Here is a 17,391-nt window from a genome sequence, read left to right as displayed (position 1 = left end):
TCATGTCTGACTCTTTGCGACCCTTGGACCATAGCCCAGCAGACTCCTCTGTCCATGGGATTTCCCAAACAAGAATACTGGAGTGCATTGCCATTTCCTTCTCCGGATGCTCCCATGTCTCCTGCAATGCAGTCTGATTCTTTATCACTGAAACGTTGGTTACACCCTGGGCGTAGAGACTCAAGTGTAATTTCCATGTTCCCATTGCTCATAGGAATCTCATAGTCATCTACACCAGGGGACTGGTGAACTGGGGCAATACCTGAATATCTGAAGCCATGGAAATAGTTTTCATCTATGATGGTCCACTGCAACTGTAGGTTTTTTCTCTGATCTCTAGAATCAGTTCACCTTCTACTTTTTTGACCATCTCCTAAGAAAGAATTCCACCTTGAATCTTGATCCATTCCTCTACTCTCTCAATTTCTGAGATAACTTTTATAGTCTATATTCTTGAAAGGTTACAGACAGGGAGAAAGGAAGAAAATGATGGCAGATATATAAGAATGTGTTCCCTATCTGTTTGTTATGTGTCCCCTCAAAATATATATTAAAGTCTTGACCCTGGTGCCTCAGAACATGACTTGCTTTGGAAATAGAGCCACTATGGATATAACTAGTTAAGATCTTACTGTAGTAGGGAGGACTCTTAATTCAATATAATGATGTCCTTGTGCCGGGAGCCAACCCACGAGATCCCCATTCATGACAGAGTCATGAGGAGAAGGACTGACTAGCAGAGCAACTCAGGCCTCAGGGATTCTCAAGAGGCTGTCTCAGCACTCACCTTAAAAATAACATCTCTCTTTCTGATGCTTGCTATAATAAACCTCTTCTTATTTTCTATGACTTAGGCAAAAGGCCTTTCCTGATTCCCTTCTAAAATAGATCATTCTGAAACCTCAAACCAACAAGGCCCCTGAACAGTAGCACCCTAAATAAAATTATCTGGGATATAGAGTATGCTGATCTAAATTCCTTTTGCTAACATATTGGTTTGTTTAATAAATGTACCTGTGCCTTTGGAGCTAATGTGCATAACTGCTCCCTAGTAATAAAACAGCATTGAGAGCCTCTGCACAGAAAGCCCCAATGGGCACAAAACCCTTCACAGGAAAAAAAGCTTGTTAGGAAATATAAGAAATATTGCTTTATGAAACTGTTACTTAGTCTATATTTACTCACTATGTTTTTACTCTTAAGAGCCTATATAATAAAAGCATAATAGTTAAAAATTTATATAAATAAAAGTTTAGCTTTAATACAAATAATAAGACAATTGTAGATTTAACTGATGATTCTTACTTAGAGCTGAACTTCAGCTTGCTGTTCTTTGACTTTATGGGACCACATTCTTTTCTGTTAAGCTCAAGGCGTAGAGTAAATTACCGAAAACAGGTTTTACCTTGAAACTTCCTGTTGATGAATTCTTTCCTGCTGTGCCTGATACAAAAGTGTTCTGACTGATCAACCCTTATCAATGGAGAGTCACAAGATGTTAACAGGCCCCCAGGCCGGAAGATGATGTAAACAAAATGAGGCTTTTGGTAACTAAAAACATGGTTTCGATGAAGGTCAAAACTGCTGGCCTATTAAGCTGAATTGATAGGCCCATTAAGCTGAATTCATATGCCCATTAAGCTAAATTGGTATGCCCACTAAGCTGAATTGGTATGACTCTATACTTTACATTTGTTTCTATGTACCACAAAAAATATAAAAGCTGTCTTAAAAATAATAAAGTTGGAAGACACTTGGGAAGACACTTGGAAACGCTGAGACTCGCTTTGCTTCTCATTCGTATCGCCGACGCCGTCCATCCTGAGGGAATCCCTGGACCCGCTGGAGCTGGACTCCGGCATCCTTGTGTATTTGTTAATCACTTAGACATCACTAAGTCATGTCTGACTCTTTGTGACCCCATGGACTGTAGCCTGCCAGGTTCCTCTGTCCATGGAATTCTCCAGGCAAGAATACTGTAGTGGGTTGTCATTCTCTTCTCCAAGGTATCTTTCAGACCCAGGGATCGAACCCAGGTCTCTGCATTGCAGGCAGATTCTTTACCATCTGAGCTACCAGAGAAGCCTAATGATGTCCTGATAAGTTGACAATGTAAAAATAGAAGGAAAAAACTCCATATGAAGATGGAGGTAGAGACTGGAATTATGTATCTATAATCCAAGGAACACCAAGAACTAACAGAAGCCATCAAAGCTAAAAAAAAAAAAAAAAAAAAAAGGCAAGAAATGATTCTATCCACAATCTCAAAGGAAGCATGGCTTTACTGACATCTTGATTTTGGACTTCAAGCCTCCAGAGCTATGAGAGAATAAATTTCTGCTGTTTAAAGCCTCCTAGTTTGTGGTGTTATGGCAACCCTAGGCAACAGTGCACTACCCTTGCTACCTGAAAGTGAAGTGTAGTTCTCTACTGCAATAATCTTACAATTAACTATGTAATTTGCTTTTCACAATAGAATATGAGAAGACATGACAGAGGCCATATCTGAGCAAAAGTTTGGAAAGCCTTTGTGTGTTTTGGCTGTCACTCATGTTGTTATCCTCCACCAAGAGAACATAATGCACCAAATAATACCTCCTCCTTCATCTTTAGTGTTTGAACAAGAAGACAAATGAAAGTCAGCAGAGCCCAGTTACATCATAACTGAGCCTTCAAGCCGAATGAGCAAGAAATTAAGTTTTCTCATTTTAGGTCACTGATGTTTTGCAGTTGTCTGTTCTAAATGCTAACTAATGAAGAAATCCTGGAAAATAAAACTGTATCTTTCCAAATAACCCATGCTGTGATATATATGATACAGTTAATATAAGGGAGGTACATCCAGGTGGCTCTAGTGGTAAAGAACCCACCTGCCAATGCAGGAGACATAAGAGATGCAGATTGCATCCCTGGGTCAGGAAGATACCCTGGAGGAGGGCGTGGCAACCAGTATTCTTGCTTGAAGAATCCCACAGACAGAGGAACTTGGCAGGCTACAGTCCATAGGGTCACACAGAGTTGGACGTGACTGAAGCAACTTAGCACACACACTGTACTTTAGAAAAATATTACAGAGGACTCTAAAGTAATCTAGGAGTTATGGGCCTCTGCACAGATTTAAGAAAAAAGATACAGTTTTATAATACAACAAAAGTTTATTGCTTTAACTAGGACAAAGTGAAAGTGAAAGTCACTCAGTGGTGTCTGACTCTTTGAGACTCTCAGACTATACAGTCCATGGAATTCTCCAGGCCAGAATACTGGAGTGGGTAGCCTTTCCCTTCTCCAGGGGATCTTCCCAACCCAGGGATTGAACCCAGGCCTCCTCCATTGCTGGTGGATTCTTTACCAGCTGAGCCACAAGGGAAACCCAAGAATACTGGAGTGGGTAGCCAACCCCTTCTCCAGCAGATCTTCCCAACCCAGGGTTCAAACCGGAGTCTCCTGCATTGCAGGTGGATTCTTTACCAACTGAGCTATCAGGGAAGCCCTCAACTAGGACATAAGGCATATGTAATTAGAAGCGAAGAATTATAAAAGGCTTTAAAATTAGGATTGGTATTATGAAGGGAATTGGACAAAACCCAGAGCCAAGATCGTGGGAATATCTGGCCATGAATAAGGTTAGATTACTGTTTCAAAAGAATATTTACTCTGACAGTGATATGGAGAATTTCCCCTCTAGACTGTGATATTATATTATCAAAGAACAAATAAATATTGACCTAATAGAAAGAAATTTTGTTTAAAAGACTTATTGCAAAATGGCAGGGGGCTGGGACGAGGTAGAAGAATAACCACTGTGATATGTAGAACATTCTAACTGATCGATTGGCAAGCATCTTAAGAGTTAGGCAAGGTATATATTATATGATCTTACTTACACATGAACTCCCAAAATTCAAACTCATAGAAGCATGGTTGAAGCATGGTTACCAGGGAGTGACTGGGTGGGAGCATGGGGAGATGTCGGTTAAAAGGTATAAAGTTCCAGCTATAAGATAAAAAGTTCTGGGGATCTAATGCACAGCATGGTAACTATAGTTAGTAATACTATATTGTATACTCAAAATTTGCTGAGAGTAGATTTTTGGTGTCCTCCTCACAGAGACAAAGCTAACTATAAAAGATGATTGACATGTTATTTAGTTTGATCAGGGTAATCACTTCACAATATATACTCATATAAAATCATCACACTGTACAATTTATACAATTTTTATTTGTCAGTTTTATGCCATGATGGGCTTTCCCAGTGGCTGAGTGGTAAAGAATCCACCTGCAATGCAGGAGACACATGTGACATGGGTTTGATCCCTGGGTTGGAAAGATCCCCTAAAGGAGGGCATGGGAACCCACTCTAGTATCCTTGCCTGGAGAATCCTATGAACAGAGGAGCCTGGTGGGCTATAGGTCATAGAATTGCAGAGTTGGACATAAACTGAAATGACTGAGTGCGCACACACACACACACACACACACACACCAGGAAAGCCAGAGATGGGAAAGCCAAGGCAAAAGGGTTTTTCTTTCATACAGAGAAGTTAACAGACTAAAAAGAACCCTGAGTGGAGAAATGGGATGAAGAGCTGTGTGATGGAAAAGAAGGTCAGATAATGTCTTATCCTGAGGCCAGCCTGTTTTCAGGATGGACTATTAAAAAATGATTGTTACTACTCAGTTATGAAAAAACAAAGATGAAATATTGTCCCTTGCAGCAATATATTAATAGATGGACCTTAGTCAGACAGAGAAAGACAAGTGCTGCATGATTTCATTCATATGTGGAAACTAAAAAGCAAACAAACAAAAGGACAAAGTAAAGAACAAATCAAATGAAAGTGAACACAGATAGAAAACAGAGTAATGGTTACTAAGGGAAATGGAAAATGGGTAAAAAGAGTCACTGTATGGAGATGGATGGAAACCAAATTTTTGGTAGTGAGCACAGTATAGTCTCTACAGAAGTAGAAATGCAATCTTGTACACATGAAACTTATATAATGTTATAAACCAATGTTATCTCAATGAAAAAATGAATTTAAAATTGAATTGTTTATCAATTCAGGCAGATAGCAGGACAAAGTTCAAGACCCTGGGGAAAGGAAAGAATCGAAAGAAAAGTTTACTCAACAAGAATTTTATTCAGTTAATCATTAACAAGGCAAAAAGTGGATATGTGGAGGGTGTCAGTGTCACCAATAAACAGACATCCATGATTCTTAGCAAAGTCTTATGAGAAAGAGTGTTTCTTTGGAGAACAACAGGGAAAGTTCAACATTGTCAGCCTATAACTGTAAATACATTGAGATGAGAAATCAAATGTAGTTGTTTCCCTTGAAGTCCAGGGCACCCTCCATAGACTATCAAACAACACAAAGTAGTGAATGAAAATAGATTTGATAGTGAGGCTATCTGTTCTGCTTGTGATAAATTGTGCAACACAGGAGAATTATTTTAACTACTATTTCTTTATATAAAAGAGAATAACACATCTCCTCTTGCTATAAGAAATGGGGTAAATAGGAACATTTTTGGAAACATGCTTTGTAAACTGCAAAACATCAGACATGAATTTAATATCTATGAAGTGAACACTGGCTGAACAAGTGAGCAAGTACAGAGATGTCAGGGTACAGGAAGAGCCCCATGTTCCATCTGCTACTTTGATAGAATATACCACTTCCTCTGCCCCATGCTTGCCTCCACATTTTGCTTAAGAAGATAAAAATAAATTAGGTTTAGCTTGCCAGAGATAGAAACTTTGAATTCTGTTCTGCCTGGTACTTATCAAAAGCCAGGCTATGAAAAGCAATATTTATAGAGAGTTGTCTGAGGATGTGAATTCTATCAATTTCCCTGGGTATTTTAAAATGCTACTTTTCTATTAAAGTGAAGTGAAAAGGAAAGTTGCTCAGTCTTTGTGATCCCATGGACTGACTATACAGGCCAGAGTACAGGAGTGGGTAGCCTTTCCCTTCTCCAGGGGATCTTCCTGACCCCTGAATCACACCAGGGTCTCCTGCATTACAGGCAGATTCTTAACCAACTGAGCCATCAAAGAGCTAGCACTTACACTAACTTATTTTGTCTTCTCATAGAGTAAGTTCATTGAGCCAAGACTCCATAAGGAGTTTGATGAAGTGTCTGACAGCTCCAACTCTAAACCTGGGGCAGACCTGAATTTAAGTACCAATTCTGTCACTTAATCATTGTGATCTTGAGCAATTGATCGAAGTTTCTTGTGGCTTATCTATACATGATGTTCATATAGTAACTTCCTTATAGAATTTCTGGACCATCACATGAAATTATATATTTGAAAAGATTATCACAATTTCTGGAAATCATAAACCATTTTAGGGTGTGTTTGTAGCTAAAAAGGATGTTCTGAACTCTACAAGCTTAGAACCTTGAAAGTCAATTTTGTTAAAGGTGATCCATTTGGTTACAGATGATCAAGATGGAATTACATATTCCCCAAGGTAGGGCTAGTCAGATTATGACTAGGTATCTAAGTCTAGAGGCTCTGCATTACTTGAAGTTAATCTCTCAAACAATTCAGTGATGGCATCAAAGCAGTAAAATTTTATTTGCACTGCTAATTGAAGAGTAGATGAGGCCACACAATGAGAGAAGAAAAGAGCAGATGTGAGAAAAAGATAAATCCTTGGCAGCTTTTCTCTTTGGTCTCAAATGTCTTTCTGAAGACTACATCCCTGTTCTTAGAACTAAGATTACCCTCATGGAAAAACTGTTTGTCTAGTTTTAGAAGCTATATGTTTCTGGAACATAAATTTCTTTAATTATTTAGTCTCCTCTTACCTTTAGAAGGGAAAATTAAAAATTAGAACAAAATAAGATTCAATGATGGAGAATGAAATGGCAACCCATGCCAGTAATCTTGCCTGGGAAATCCCATGGACAGAAGAGCCTGGCAGGCTACAGTCCAGGGGGTCACATAAAAGGCGGACTCGACTTTGCAACTAAACAAATAAAGATTATATGAAAAAGAGAGATTATATGTATGACCATGCATCCATATAAGAAGGATATTTTATTGATGAAAATAGCATGTTACAACCTATATACTGCTTTAGTATTTAACTTAAATGGAAATCAAGACATACTCAATTATTACTAAATTTAACTGTTCTCTCAATAGTTTGATTGTTCTCATCCAGCATAAACTCATCAACACAATTCAACTCTCATTTAATAAAATCTCTAATTGTAAAACTCATTATATAGATATTGGGGAAGGAAAAAAATTCCCTCTGTACTTCTAGGTTCTTCTGATTGGGCTAAGGCTTAAATTGACATTAGCAGAAGAAAAACTAAATTTAATTGCATATGTTTGGAGGTTCCATAGGACTGAGGCCCAAGGACAAGTTAGACAGTTAAGGCTGATATGCCATCTGAGAGAAGAGGGTAGGGATTTGGGGTTTTAAAGGGGAGAAAGGCAATTCATATGGAGATGGAAAAACAAATACTTGATAAAGGAATGTTTGTTATGCAATAGAGACATTGGGACACAGAGTGGACTTTGGTCTCCAGCCCCTGATAAGCTTCCTACCACAGTAGCCCATGTTCTCTGTAGATCTCTCCTGTGAGAGGGTTCTTCCTGGACCAGGCCCTTTAGCTAAAATCTTTTAGGCAGCTAACAGGGAGGTAATGAGAAAGACTTCCTGAGCCTTTTGATTCTTAAAAACAATCAGCCAAAACTAACTGTCAAGCTGAAGAGAACATTTTGGAGTGGTAAATTTTGTTTTATCACCTAATTTTGTTTTATCAAAAAGCTGGATTGTAGCCAAGGAAGAATATAATTCACTCAAGAGGATTTGCCTAAAGTGATTTTCATGAGATCACTTCCAAAGATATAGCCAAGATTAAGGAACCTGAATTGATAAGGCATGATGAGACATTCAGAGACTGACATCAGTAGAGAGTGATCACCATTCTTAGCCTGAAGGAGTGAGGGAAAGGCTATTACTAGACCCCAGTGAGAACTGGGGGCTTCCCTGGTGGCTCACTCAGTTGGTAAAGAATCCACCTGCAATGAGGGTTCTGTCTGTCCCTTGGTTGAGTTCCATCCCTTGGTTGGGAAGAAGCTCTGGAGAAGGGCATGGCAACCCACTCCAGCATTCTTGCCTAGAGAATCCCTATGGACAGAGGAGCCTGGCAGGCTGCAGTCCATGGGGTCGCAAAGAGTTGGACATGACTGAACGACTAAGCACAGCACAGAGAGAACTGGAGAAGAGGCCACCTCACAGGAGTTGACTTTTCTATATGACTTGCCTTAGAGTCAGAATGTCTAATTAAAATGTAAAGCAAACCCTGTATCTTTACAACTTTTGTTTCATTAGCTAACTTAGGAAGAATTGTTAAATGTGTGAATTTGTGTCTATGTAAAAATCATCTAATCTTTCAATTACTTATCTTAGTTTGCATCCTTCTGTCATTTTCATGATTTTTTTCATATAAAACTTACATAAATGCAACTTTATAGAAAGGGGTATTTTATCTCTGTTGCTGTTATTGTTGTCCTTTTTATTACAGCTGTTTTTGTGAATAACTGGTTTGCTTTATCTCTTCTACCAAGTGATTCAGTGACTAATTGCAAGCTCTTGGAGTTGCATTTCAGAGTGAGACTTTCGACTTCAGATAGTAGAACTTGGATGGAGGTTACTAAGTGGTCACCAGTAAGTACTCTTCCTGCCCTTCTTCTTTATACTTCTTAACTATCAGATTTGACCAAACTCAATTCAAGCAAACAAGCTGACACCAAATGCTTTAAGCATTTCCCTCATATCTACATTTTTAATTAAAAAAAAGACATATATAGCCATTTTACCATAAAAAACAAAAACACTGTAATAGATAAAATGGCTATTAAATAACAATTACATTTCCTAGAAGTAATCACATTAATTAATTTTCCTTTTTTGTGGTACATGTATATATTTATTTATTTTAGAGAGGCCTCAAATATATTGTAGAAAAGGAAGGTATATAAATAAAGATATGTAAGTCTTTCCAAACTACATATTCAAGGTTCTTGTTTTAGTCTCACTATCTGGAAAATGTTTGAGCAAAAATGATGTAACATCAATACAAAAAGAAAATTTCACTTATAAATTGTATGAGTATCAGGTCATTGAGGATAAAAGCTGTATGTTTTAGTTAACTGATTTGTTGATTTATAAAGTACATTCCTACATAAAAAAGTAGAGCAATTTACTATTGAATACTTTATACCACCTGATCAAACCCATAATTTACTGAGGCTCTTCAGATTATGCTAATGTTAAAGAAAACATTATTCATAAGACTTCCTAGACATGTGAAGGCAGTCTTTATCCAGGACTATTGCAATTTGAATAGGCATTATTGCAATTGAATTGCTCTCCCCTACTCCCCAGTGCAGGAGGGGAGAGCAGTTGGGCTCAGCTCTGAATATAGCAAAGAAAAGTGGGAATTTATACTCAAGGAGCAAATTGGAAAGGGCATGGTGTAAATCAATATAAAACAAATAAAAGGGAAAGTTATTAATTCTTTGCTAAACTGACCTAACAAGAAGAGAAGCTAAAGGTAAAGGAGAAAAGGAAAGATATACCCATTTGAACGTAGAGTTCCAAAGAATAGCAAGGAGAGATAAGAAAGACTTCCTCAAGTGATCAATGCAAAGAAATAGAGGAAAACAATAGAATGGGAAAGTCTAGAGATTTCTTCAAGAAAATTAGAGATACCAAGAGAACATTTCATGCAAAGATGGGCACAATAAAGGACAGAAATGGTATGGACCTAACAGAAGCAGAAGCTATTAAGAAGAGGTGGCAAGAACACACAGAAGAACTATACAAAAAAGATCTTCATGACCCAGATAACCACGATGATGTGATTATTCACCTAGAACCAGACATCCTGGAGTGTGAAGTCAAGTGGGCCTTAGGAAACATCACTATGAACAAAGCTAAGGGAGGTGCTGGAATTCCAGTTGAGCTATTTCAAATCCTGAAAGATGATGCTGTAAAAGTGCTGCACTCAATATGCCAGCAAATCTGAACAAATCAGCACTGGCCACAGGACTGGAAAGATCGGTTTTCATTCCAATCCCAAAGAAAGGAACTGCCAAAGAATATTCAAACTACTGCACAATTGCACTCATCTCACATGCTGGTAAAGTAATGCTCAAAATTTTCCAAGCCAGGCTTTAGCAATACATGAACTTCCAGATGTTCAAGCTGGATTTAGAAAAGGCAGAAGAACCAGAGGTCAAATTGCCAACATCTGCAGGGTCATCAAAAAAGCAAGAAAGTTCCAGAAAATATCTGCTTCTGCTTTATTGGCTATGCCAAAGTCTTTGACTGTGTGGATCACAACAAACTGAAAAATTCTTAAAGAGATGGGAATACCAGACCACCTGACCTGCCTCCTGAGAAATCTGTATGCCAATCAAGAAGAAACAGTTAGAACTGGACATGGAACAACAGAATTCCAAATCAGGAAAGGAGTGTGTCAAGGCTGAATATTGTCACTCTGCATATTTAACTTATATGCAAAGTACATCATGAGAAACGCTGGGCTGGAGGAAGCACAAGCTGGAATCAAGGTTGCCGGGAGAAATATCAATAATCTCAGTTATGCAGATGACACCAGCCTTATGGCAGAAAGCATCTTGATGAAAGTGAAAGAGGAGAATGAAAAAGTTGGCTTGAAAACCAACATTCAGAAAACTAAGATCATAGCATCAGGTCCCATCTCTTCATGGCCAATAGATGGGGAAAAAATGGAAACAATGAGAGAGTTTATTTTGGGGGTGCTCCAAAATCACTGCAGATGGTGCCTATAGCCATGGAATTAAAAGAACACTACTCCTTGGAACAAAAGCTATAATCAACCTAGACAGCATATTAAAAAGCAGAGACATTACTTTACCAGCAAAGGTCCATCTAGTCAAAGCTATGATTTTTCCAGTAGTCATGTTTAGATGTGAGAGTTGGTCTATAAAGAAAACTGAGTGCCGAAGAAATGATGCTTTTGAACTGTGGTGTTGGAGAAGACTCTTGAGGATCCCTTGGACTGCAAGGAGATCCAACCTGTCAATCCTAAAGGAAATCAATTCTGAATACTCATTGGAAGGACAGATGCTGAAGCTGAAACTCCAATACTTTGGCCACCTGATGTGAAGAGTTGACTTATTGGAAAAGACTCTGATGCTGGGGAAGGTTGAAGGCAGAAGGAGAAGGGGACATCAGAGGATGAGGTAGTTGGATGGCATCACTGACATGATGGACATGAGTTTGAGTAGACTGCGGGAGTTGATGATGAACAGGGAAGCCTGGCATGCTGCAGTCCATGAGTCAGACACGGCTGAGCAACTGAACTGAACTGAACTGGAACTGAACTAACAAGATTCTTGCTGAATGTGGGCCAGGGTAATCAGATATTGCCCGGGGGATAATAGAGGATATTGAGGGTTATCAGATATTAATCATGGGGCATTCTAGTTAAACTGACTTGGCAAAATTCTTGCCCAGACTAGGCTTTTCAAGTATTAAGATAAGCCCAAGATCAGGCCTATTCAATTAGAGGGCTCAAAAAGCCTGACTAAGGTTTGGTCAAGGAAAGAATTCTTGATCGACCAGCAGTACAGGGCCATGCTGCTCTCTACTGGCACACATCAGTATCTGCAGATATTTCATTTTTAGATTTCTAGCTTGGAGCACATGGTGCATTAGTGAAGAATCTGTCTGCCAACGTAGGAGATGTAAGGGATGTGGGTTTGATTCCTGGGTCAGGAAGTTCTTCTGGAGGAGGAAATGGCAACCCACTCCAGTATTCTTGCCTGGGAAATCCCATGGACAGAGGAGCCTATTACTGGTGGGCTACAGTCTGCGTTCACAAAGAGTCCGGACATGACTGAGTACACACTCACACACACAGCTTGAAGCACAATGAAAATCAAAGATAATCAGAAAGTTTGAAGATAATAAATTCTACTAATTTTCTACTGTTTTATGAAGTTCTGCAAGAGTAGCTAAATTTTTGTTTTATATTCTTTTGAAAAGCAATTCAAACAGTTAATTATTTAAACATCAATTCAGGAAACAATTTCTTAGCATCAACTAAGTGCCAGACATTATGTTAGTCACTGAACACACATAATTCAATCACAGGTAAAATTTACCTTCAAGGAACTCATGCTATAATAACTACCCAGAAGTATTTATGAAAATAATGACAAAGGAAGTACTAAAAGGAAGAGTATGTGCTTTTACTCTCCCCATCACTAGTTAATTTCATAAAAAAAAAATATATATATATATATATATATATATATATATATATTTTACAGTGTCATTCCCTGAAGTTCTTGAACCAAACCTGAAAGAGCCTGGTAGGAAAAAGTTTTAAAATTATTTTTTCTTATTTTAAGATCATTCCTCAAAAAAGTTCTTTCTTTATTTACAATGTTGTTGCAACCTTCTCCGTTACCTTCAAAAGTGTGCTCATCTACAGGAGACCATTTCTTCCATAGTTCCATGAAAGTGAAAGTGAAGGTCACTCAGTCATGTCCAAGTCTTTGTGACCCCACGGACTCTACAGTCCTTGGAATTCTCCAGGCCGGAATACTGGAGTGGGCAGCCTTTCCCTTCTCCAGGGAATCTTCCCAAGCCAGGAATCAAACCCAGGTCTCCTGCATTGCAGGCAATTTTTTACCAGCTGAGTCACAAGAGAAGCCCTCCACAGTCCCATAGTGGGATCTGAATTCTATGCTGAACTTCAGACAAATTGAAAGAGATATGACATGTGTCTCAATTCCATCTTCTTTAGGATCAGATGCTTTCCTTGTTCACTCTAGTTAGTGGAGAAAATCCTATTTCAAAAAAGGAAAAGATCTAGCATCCAAGCACAAAAGCTTCCCCCTAACACCCACTGATTTATAAATATTACCACTAAAACTCCTTTCCCCCGTAGACATGAATACTGCTCACAATTACACTCCAGTTCATTCCACTCCATTGGACCTTATGCTTCAATTTATGAACAACCCCTCCAAGGGGATTAACTTTACACATGGATCAGGTCCCTTAATTCAGGGTTTCTTCCTCTTCTCCACCCTGTCTCTCAGCCCGTTTTAACATAGCCTGAAAGATGAGGAAAGTTTTCATGCAAGAGATAATATTTATGGCCAGATAATAATATGGTCAGGTTTAAAAGGACAACTCAGATTTCTATAAAGAATGAAATGAAAGAGAAGAAATAACATTCTAATTAGAGAGAAGAATAGGTGTAAGACATCTAAACACTTAGTACTTAAAAATAATGATCTGTATATACTGATAAAAAATTATCTCTAAGTCATTCATGAATGAGAAAAACGGGAAGAAAAGCAATTCATAAAGTGCTGTCTCTTTAATGTAAAATGAAATAGCAAAAATATATATTTTTTTAATAAATGAATACATATAAGCAAAATGCTTGCAAACTGATTTGGAAGAACCTCTGAAAAAGGAGTTCATGATCTGAGCCACAGCCAGCTCCTGGGCTTGTTTTTGCTAACTGTCTAGAGCTTTTCCATCTTTGGCTTAAAAAATAATCAATCTGATTTCAGTATTGATCATCTGGTGATGTCCATGTGTAGAGTCTTCTCTTGTGTTGTTGGAAGAGAGTGTTTGCTATGACCAGTGCATTCTCTTGGCAAAACTCTATTAGCCTTTGCCCTGTTTCATTCTGTACTCCAAGGCCAAATTTGCCTGTTACTCCAGGTATTTCCTGACTCCCTACTTTTGCATTCCAGTCCCCTATAATGAAAAGGACATCTATTTTGGTGTTAGTTCTAGAAGGTCTTGTAGGTGTTCATAGAACCATTCAACTTCAGCTTCTTCAGCATTACTGGTCAGGGCATAGACTTAGATTACCATTATACTGAATGGTTTGTCTTGGAAACGAGCAGAGATCATCCTGTCATTTTTGAGATTACCTCCAAGTACTGCATTTCGGACTCTTTCATTGACTATGATGGCTACTCCATTTCTTCTAAGGGATTCTTGCCCACAGTAGTAGATATAATGGTCATCTGAGTTAAATTCACCCAGTCCAGTCCATTTTAGTTCGCTGATTCCTAAAATGTCATTCACTCTTGCCCTCTCCTGTTTGACCACTTCCAATTTGCCTTGATTCATGAACCTAACATTCCAAGTTCTTATGCAATATTGCTCTTTACAGCATTGGACTTTACTTCCATCACCAGTCGCATCCACAGCTGGGTGTTGCTTTTGCTTTGTCTCCGTCTTTTTATTCTTTCTGGAGTTATTTCTCCACTGATCTCCAGTAGCATACTGGGCACCTACTGACCTGGGGAGTTCATCTTTCAGTGTCCTATCTTTTTGCCTTTTCATACTGTTCATGGGGTTCTCAAGGCAAGAATACTGAAGTGGTTTGCTATTCCCTTCTCCAGTGGACCACATTTTGTCAGAGCTCTCCACCATGACCCGTCTGTCTTGGGTGGCCGTACACGCATGGTTCATAGTTTCATTAAGTTAGACAAGGCTGTGGTCCATGTGATCAGATTGGTTAGTTTCCTGTGATTACGGTTTTCAGTCTGTCTGCTCTCTGATGGAGAAGGGTAAGAGGTTTATGGAAGCTTCCTGATGGGAGGGACTGACTGAGGGGAAATTGGGTCTTGTTCTGATGGATGGGGCCATGTTCAGCAAATCTTTAATCCAATTTTGTGTTGATGGTTGGGGCTGTGATCCTTCCCTGTTATTTACCTGGGGCCAAACTACGGTGGAGGTAATGAAGATAATGGCAACCTCCTTCAAAAGATCCCATGCATGTACTGCTACACTCAGTGCCACAAGCCCTGAAGCAGGCCACCGCCGACCCACCCCTCCACTGGAGACTCTTGCACACTCCCAGGCAAGTCTGAGTCAGTCTCTTGTGGGGTCACAGCTCCTTTCTCCTGGGTCCTGGCGCACACATGGTTCTGTTTGTGCCTGCCAAGAGTTTCTTTCCCAGTCATGTGTAAGTTCTGGTGGCTCTATGGTGGGGTTAATAAGAACTTCCTCCAAAAGGGCTTATGCCATACCCATGTCTGCTGCACCCAGAGCCCAAGTCCCTGCCCCTGTGACAGTCCACTGTTGATGCGTACCTCCTCAGGAGACACTCAAACACAGTTCTGTCTCAGTCTTGTGGGATCTCTGGACCCTGATGCGTACAGGTTTGTTTGAGCTCTCTGAACGTTTCTGGCAGGTATGGGGTTTGATTCTAAATGTGATTTCGACCTTCCTACCATCTTGCTCCAGGAGTTGGTGATGGACAGGGAGGCCTGGTGTGCTACAGTCCATGCGGTCTCAAAGAGTCAGACATGACTGAGTGACTGAACTGACTGACTTACTGACCATCTTGCTGGGGCTTCTCCTTTGTTCCTGGACATGGGATATCTTCTCATAGTCGCTCCTGCGCCACGCGGCCACAGCTCCTTATTGCCAAATTCAGACTTAAATTGAAGTAGGGAAAACCTCTAAACCATTTAGGTATGACTTAGATCAAATCCCCTATGATTATACAGTGGAAGTGACAAATAGATTCAAGGGATTAGATATGATCGACAGAGTGCCGGAAGAACTATGAACAGAGGTTCATGACATTGTACAGGAGGCAGGGATCAAGACCACCCCTGAGAAAAAGAAATGCAAAAAGGCAAAATGGTTGTCTGAGGAGGGCTTACAAATAGCTGTGAATAGAAGAGAAGCAAAAGGCAAAGGAGAAAAGGAAAGATACACCTATCTGAATGCAGAGTTCCAAAGAATAGCAAGGAGAGATAAGAAAGCCTTCCTCAGTGATCAATGCAAAGAAATAGAAAACAATAGAATGGGAAAGTCTAGAGATCTCTTCAAGAAAATTAGAGATACCAAGGGAACATTTCATGTAAAGATGGGCACAATAAAGGACAGAAATGGTATGGACATAACACAAGCAGAAGCTATTAAGAAGAGGTGGCAAGAATACACAGAAGAACTATACAAAAAAGACCTAGAGCCAAACATCCTGTAATGGGAAGTCAAGTGGGCCCTAGGAAGCATCACTATGAACAAAGCTAAGGGAGGTGATGGAATTCTAGCTGAGCTATTTCAAATCCTAAAAGATGATGCTATGAAAGTGCTGCACTCAATATGCCAGCAAATCTGGAAAACTCAGCAGTGGCCACAGTAGTCTCACCCGACTCAGCAGTCTCACCCGACTGGAAAAGATCGGGTTTCAGTCCAATCCTAAAGAAAGGCAATGCCAAAGAATGTTCAAACTCCTGCACAATTGCACTCATCTCACATGTTAGTAAAGTAATGCTCGAAATTCTCCAAGCCAGGCTTCCACAGTATGTGAACCATGAAATTCCAGTTGTTCAAGCTGGATTTAGAAAAGGCAGAGGAACCAGAGATCAAACTGCCAGCATCTGTTTGATCATTGAAAAAGCAAGAGAGTTCCAGAAAAAATCTACTTCTGCTTTATTGACTATGTCAAACCCTTTGACTGTGTGGGTCACAATAAACTGTGGCAAATTCTGAAAGAGATGGGAATACCAGATTACCTGACCTGCCTCTTAAGAAATCTGTATGCAGTTCAGGAAGCAACAATTAGAACTGGACATGGAACAACACGCTGGTTCAAAATCAGGAAAGGAGTGTCAAGTCTGTATATTGTCACTCTACATATTTAACTTATATTCAGAGTATATCATGAGAAATGCTGGGCTAGATGAAGCACAAGCTGGACTCAAGATTGCTGGGACAAATATCAATAATCTCAGATATGCAGATGACACCACCCTTATGGCAGAAAGCGTCTTGATGAAAGTGAAAGAGGAGAGTGAAAAAGTTGGCTTAAAACTCAACATTCAGAAAACTAAGATCATGGCATCTGGTCCCATAACTTCATGGCAAATAGATGGGGAAACAGTGGAAACAATGTCAGACTTAATTTTTCTGGGCTCCAAAATGACTGCAGATGGTGATTGCAGCCATGAAATTAAAAGATGCTTACTCCTTGGAAGGAAAGTTATGACCAACCTAGATAGCATATTAAAAAGGAGAGACATTACTTTGCCAACAAAGGTCCATCTAGTCAAGGCTATGGTTCTTCCAGTAGTCATGTATGGATGTGAGAGTTGGACTGTAAAGAAAGCTGAGTGCAGAAGAATTGATGCTTTTGAATTGTGGTGTTGGAGAAGACTCTTGAGAGTCCCTTGGACTGCAAGGAGACCCAACCAGTCCATCCTAAAGGAGATCAGTCCTGGGTGTTCATTGGAAGGACTGATGTTGAAGCTGAAACTCCATTACTTTGGCCACCTGATGAGAAGAGCTGACTCATTGGAAAAGACCCTAACAC

At 39.5% G+C, this 17,391-nt stretch overlaps 1 protein-coding gene across 2 annotated transcripts in view; it reads right to left on the bottom strand.

The window, feature by feature from the left end:
* Window positions 1–12,590, bottom strand: part of SULT1E1 (sulfotransferase family 1E member 1) — a 46,034-nt gene extending 33,444 nt beyond the window's left edge. The window contains exon 1 of one of the 2 annotated variants that reach the window (XM_081512759.1): window positions 12,499–12,590. In XM_081512759.1, the coding sequence (XP_081368885.1) occupies window positions 12,499–12,547 (49 nt within the window). In that variant the 5' untranslated portion in view covers window positions 12,548–12,590. The remainder of the gene's footprint in view (window positions 1–12,498) is intronic. The other variant, XM_081512802.1, reaches the window with a different exon arrangement.
* Between the last annotated feature and the right edge of the window lie 4,801 nt (window positions 12,591–17,391).

Source organism: Giraffa tippelskirchi, chromosome 1, assembly GCF_054371585.1.
Source record: "Giraffa tippelskirchi isolate mGirTip1 chromosome 1, T2T-mGirTip1v1.2.pri, whole genome shotgun sequence".
Lineage (NCBI taxonomy): Eukaryota > Metazoa > Chordata > Mammalia > Artiodactyla > Giraffidae > Giraffa > Giraffa tippelskirchi.
Note: the sequence above shows the minus strand (reverse complement) of the source record. Positions and strands in the feature narration are given on the sequence as shown.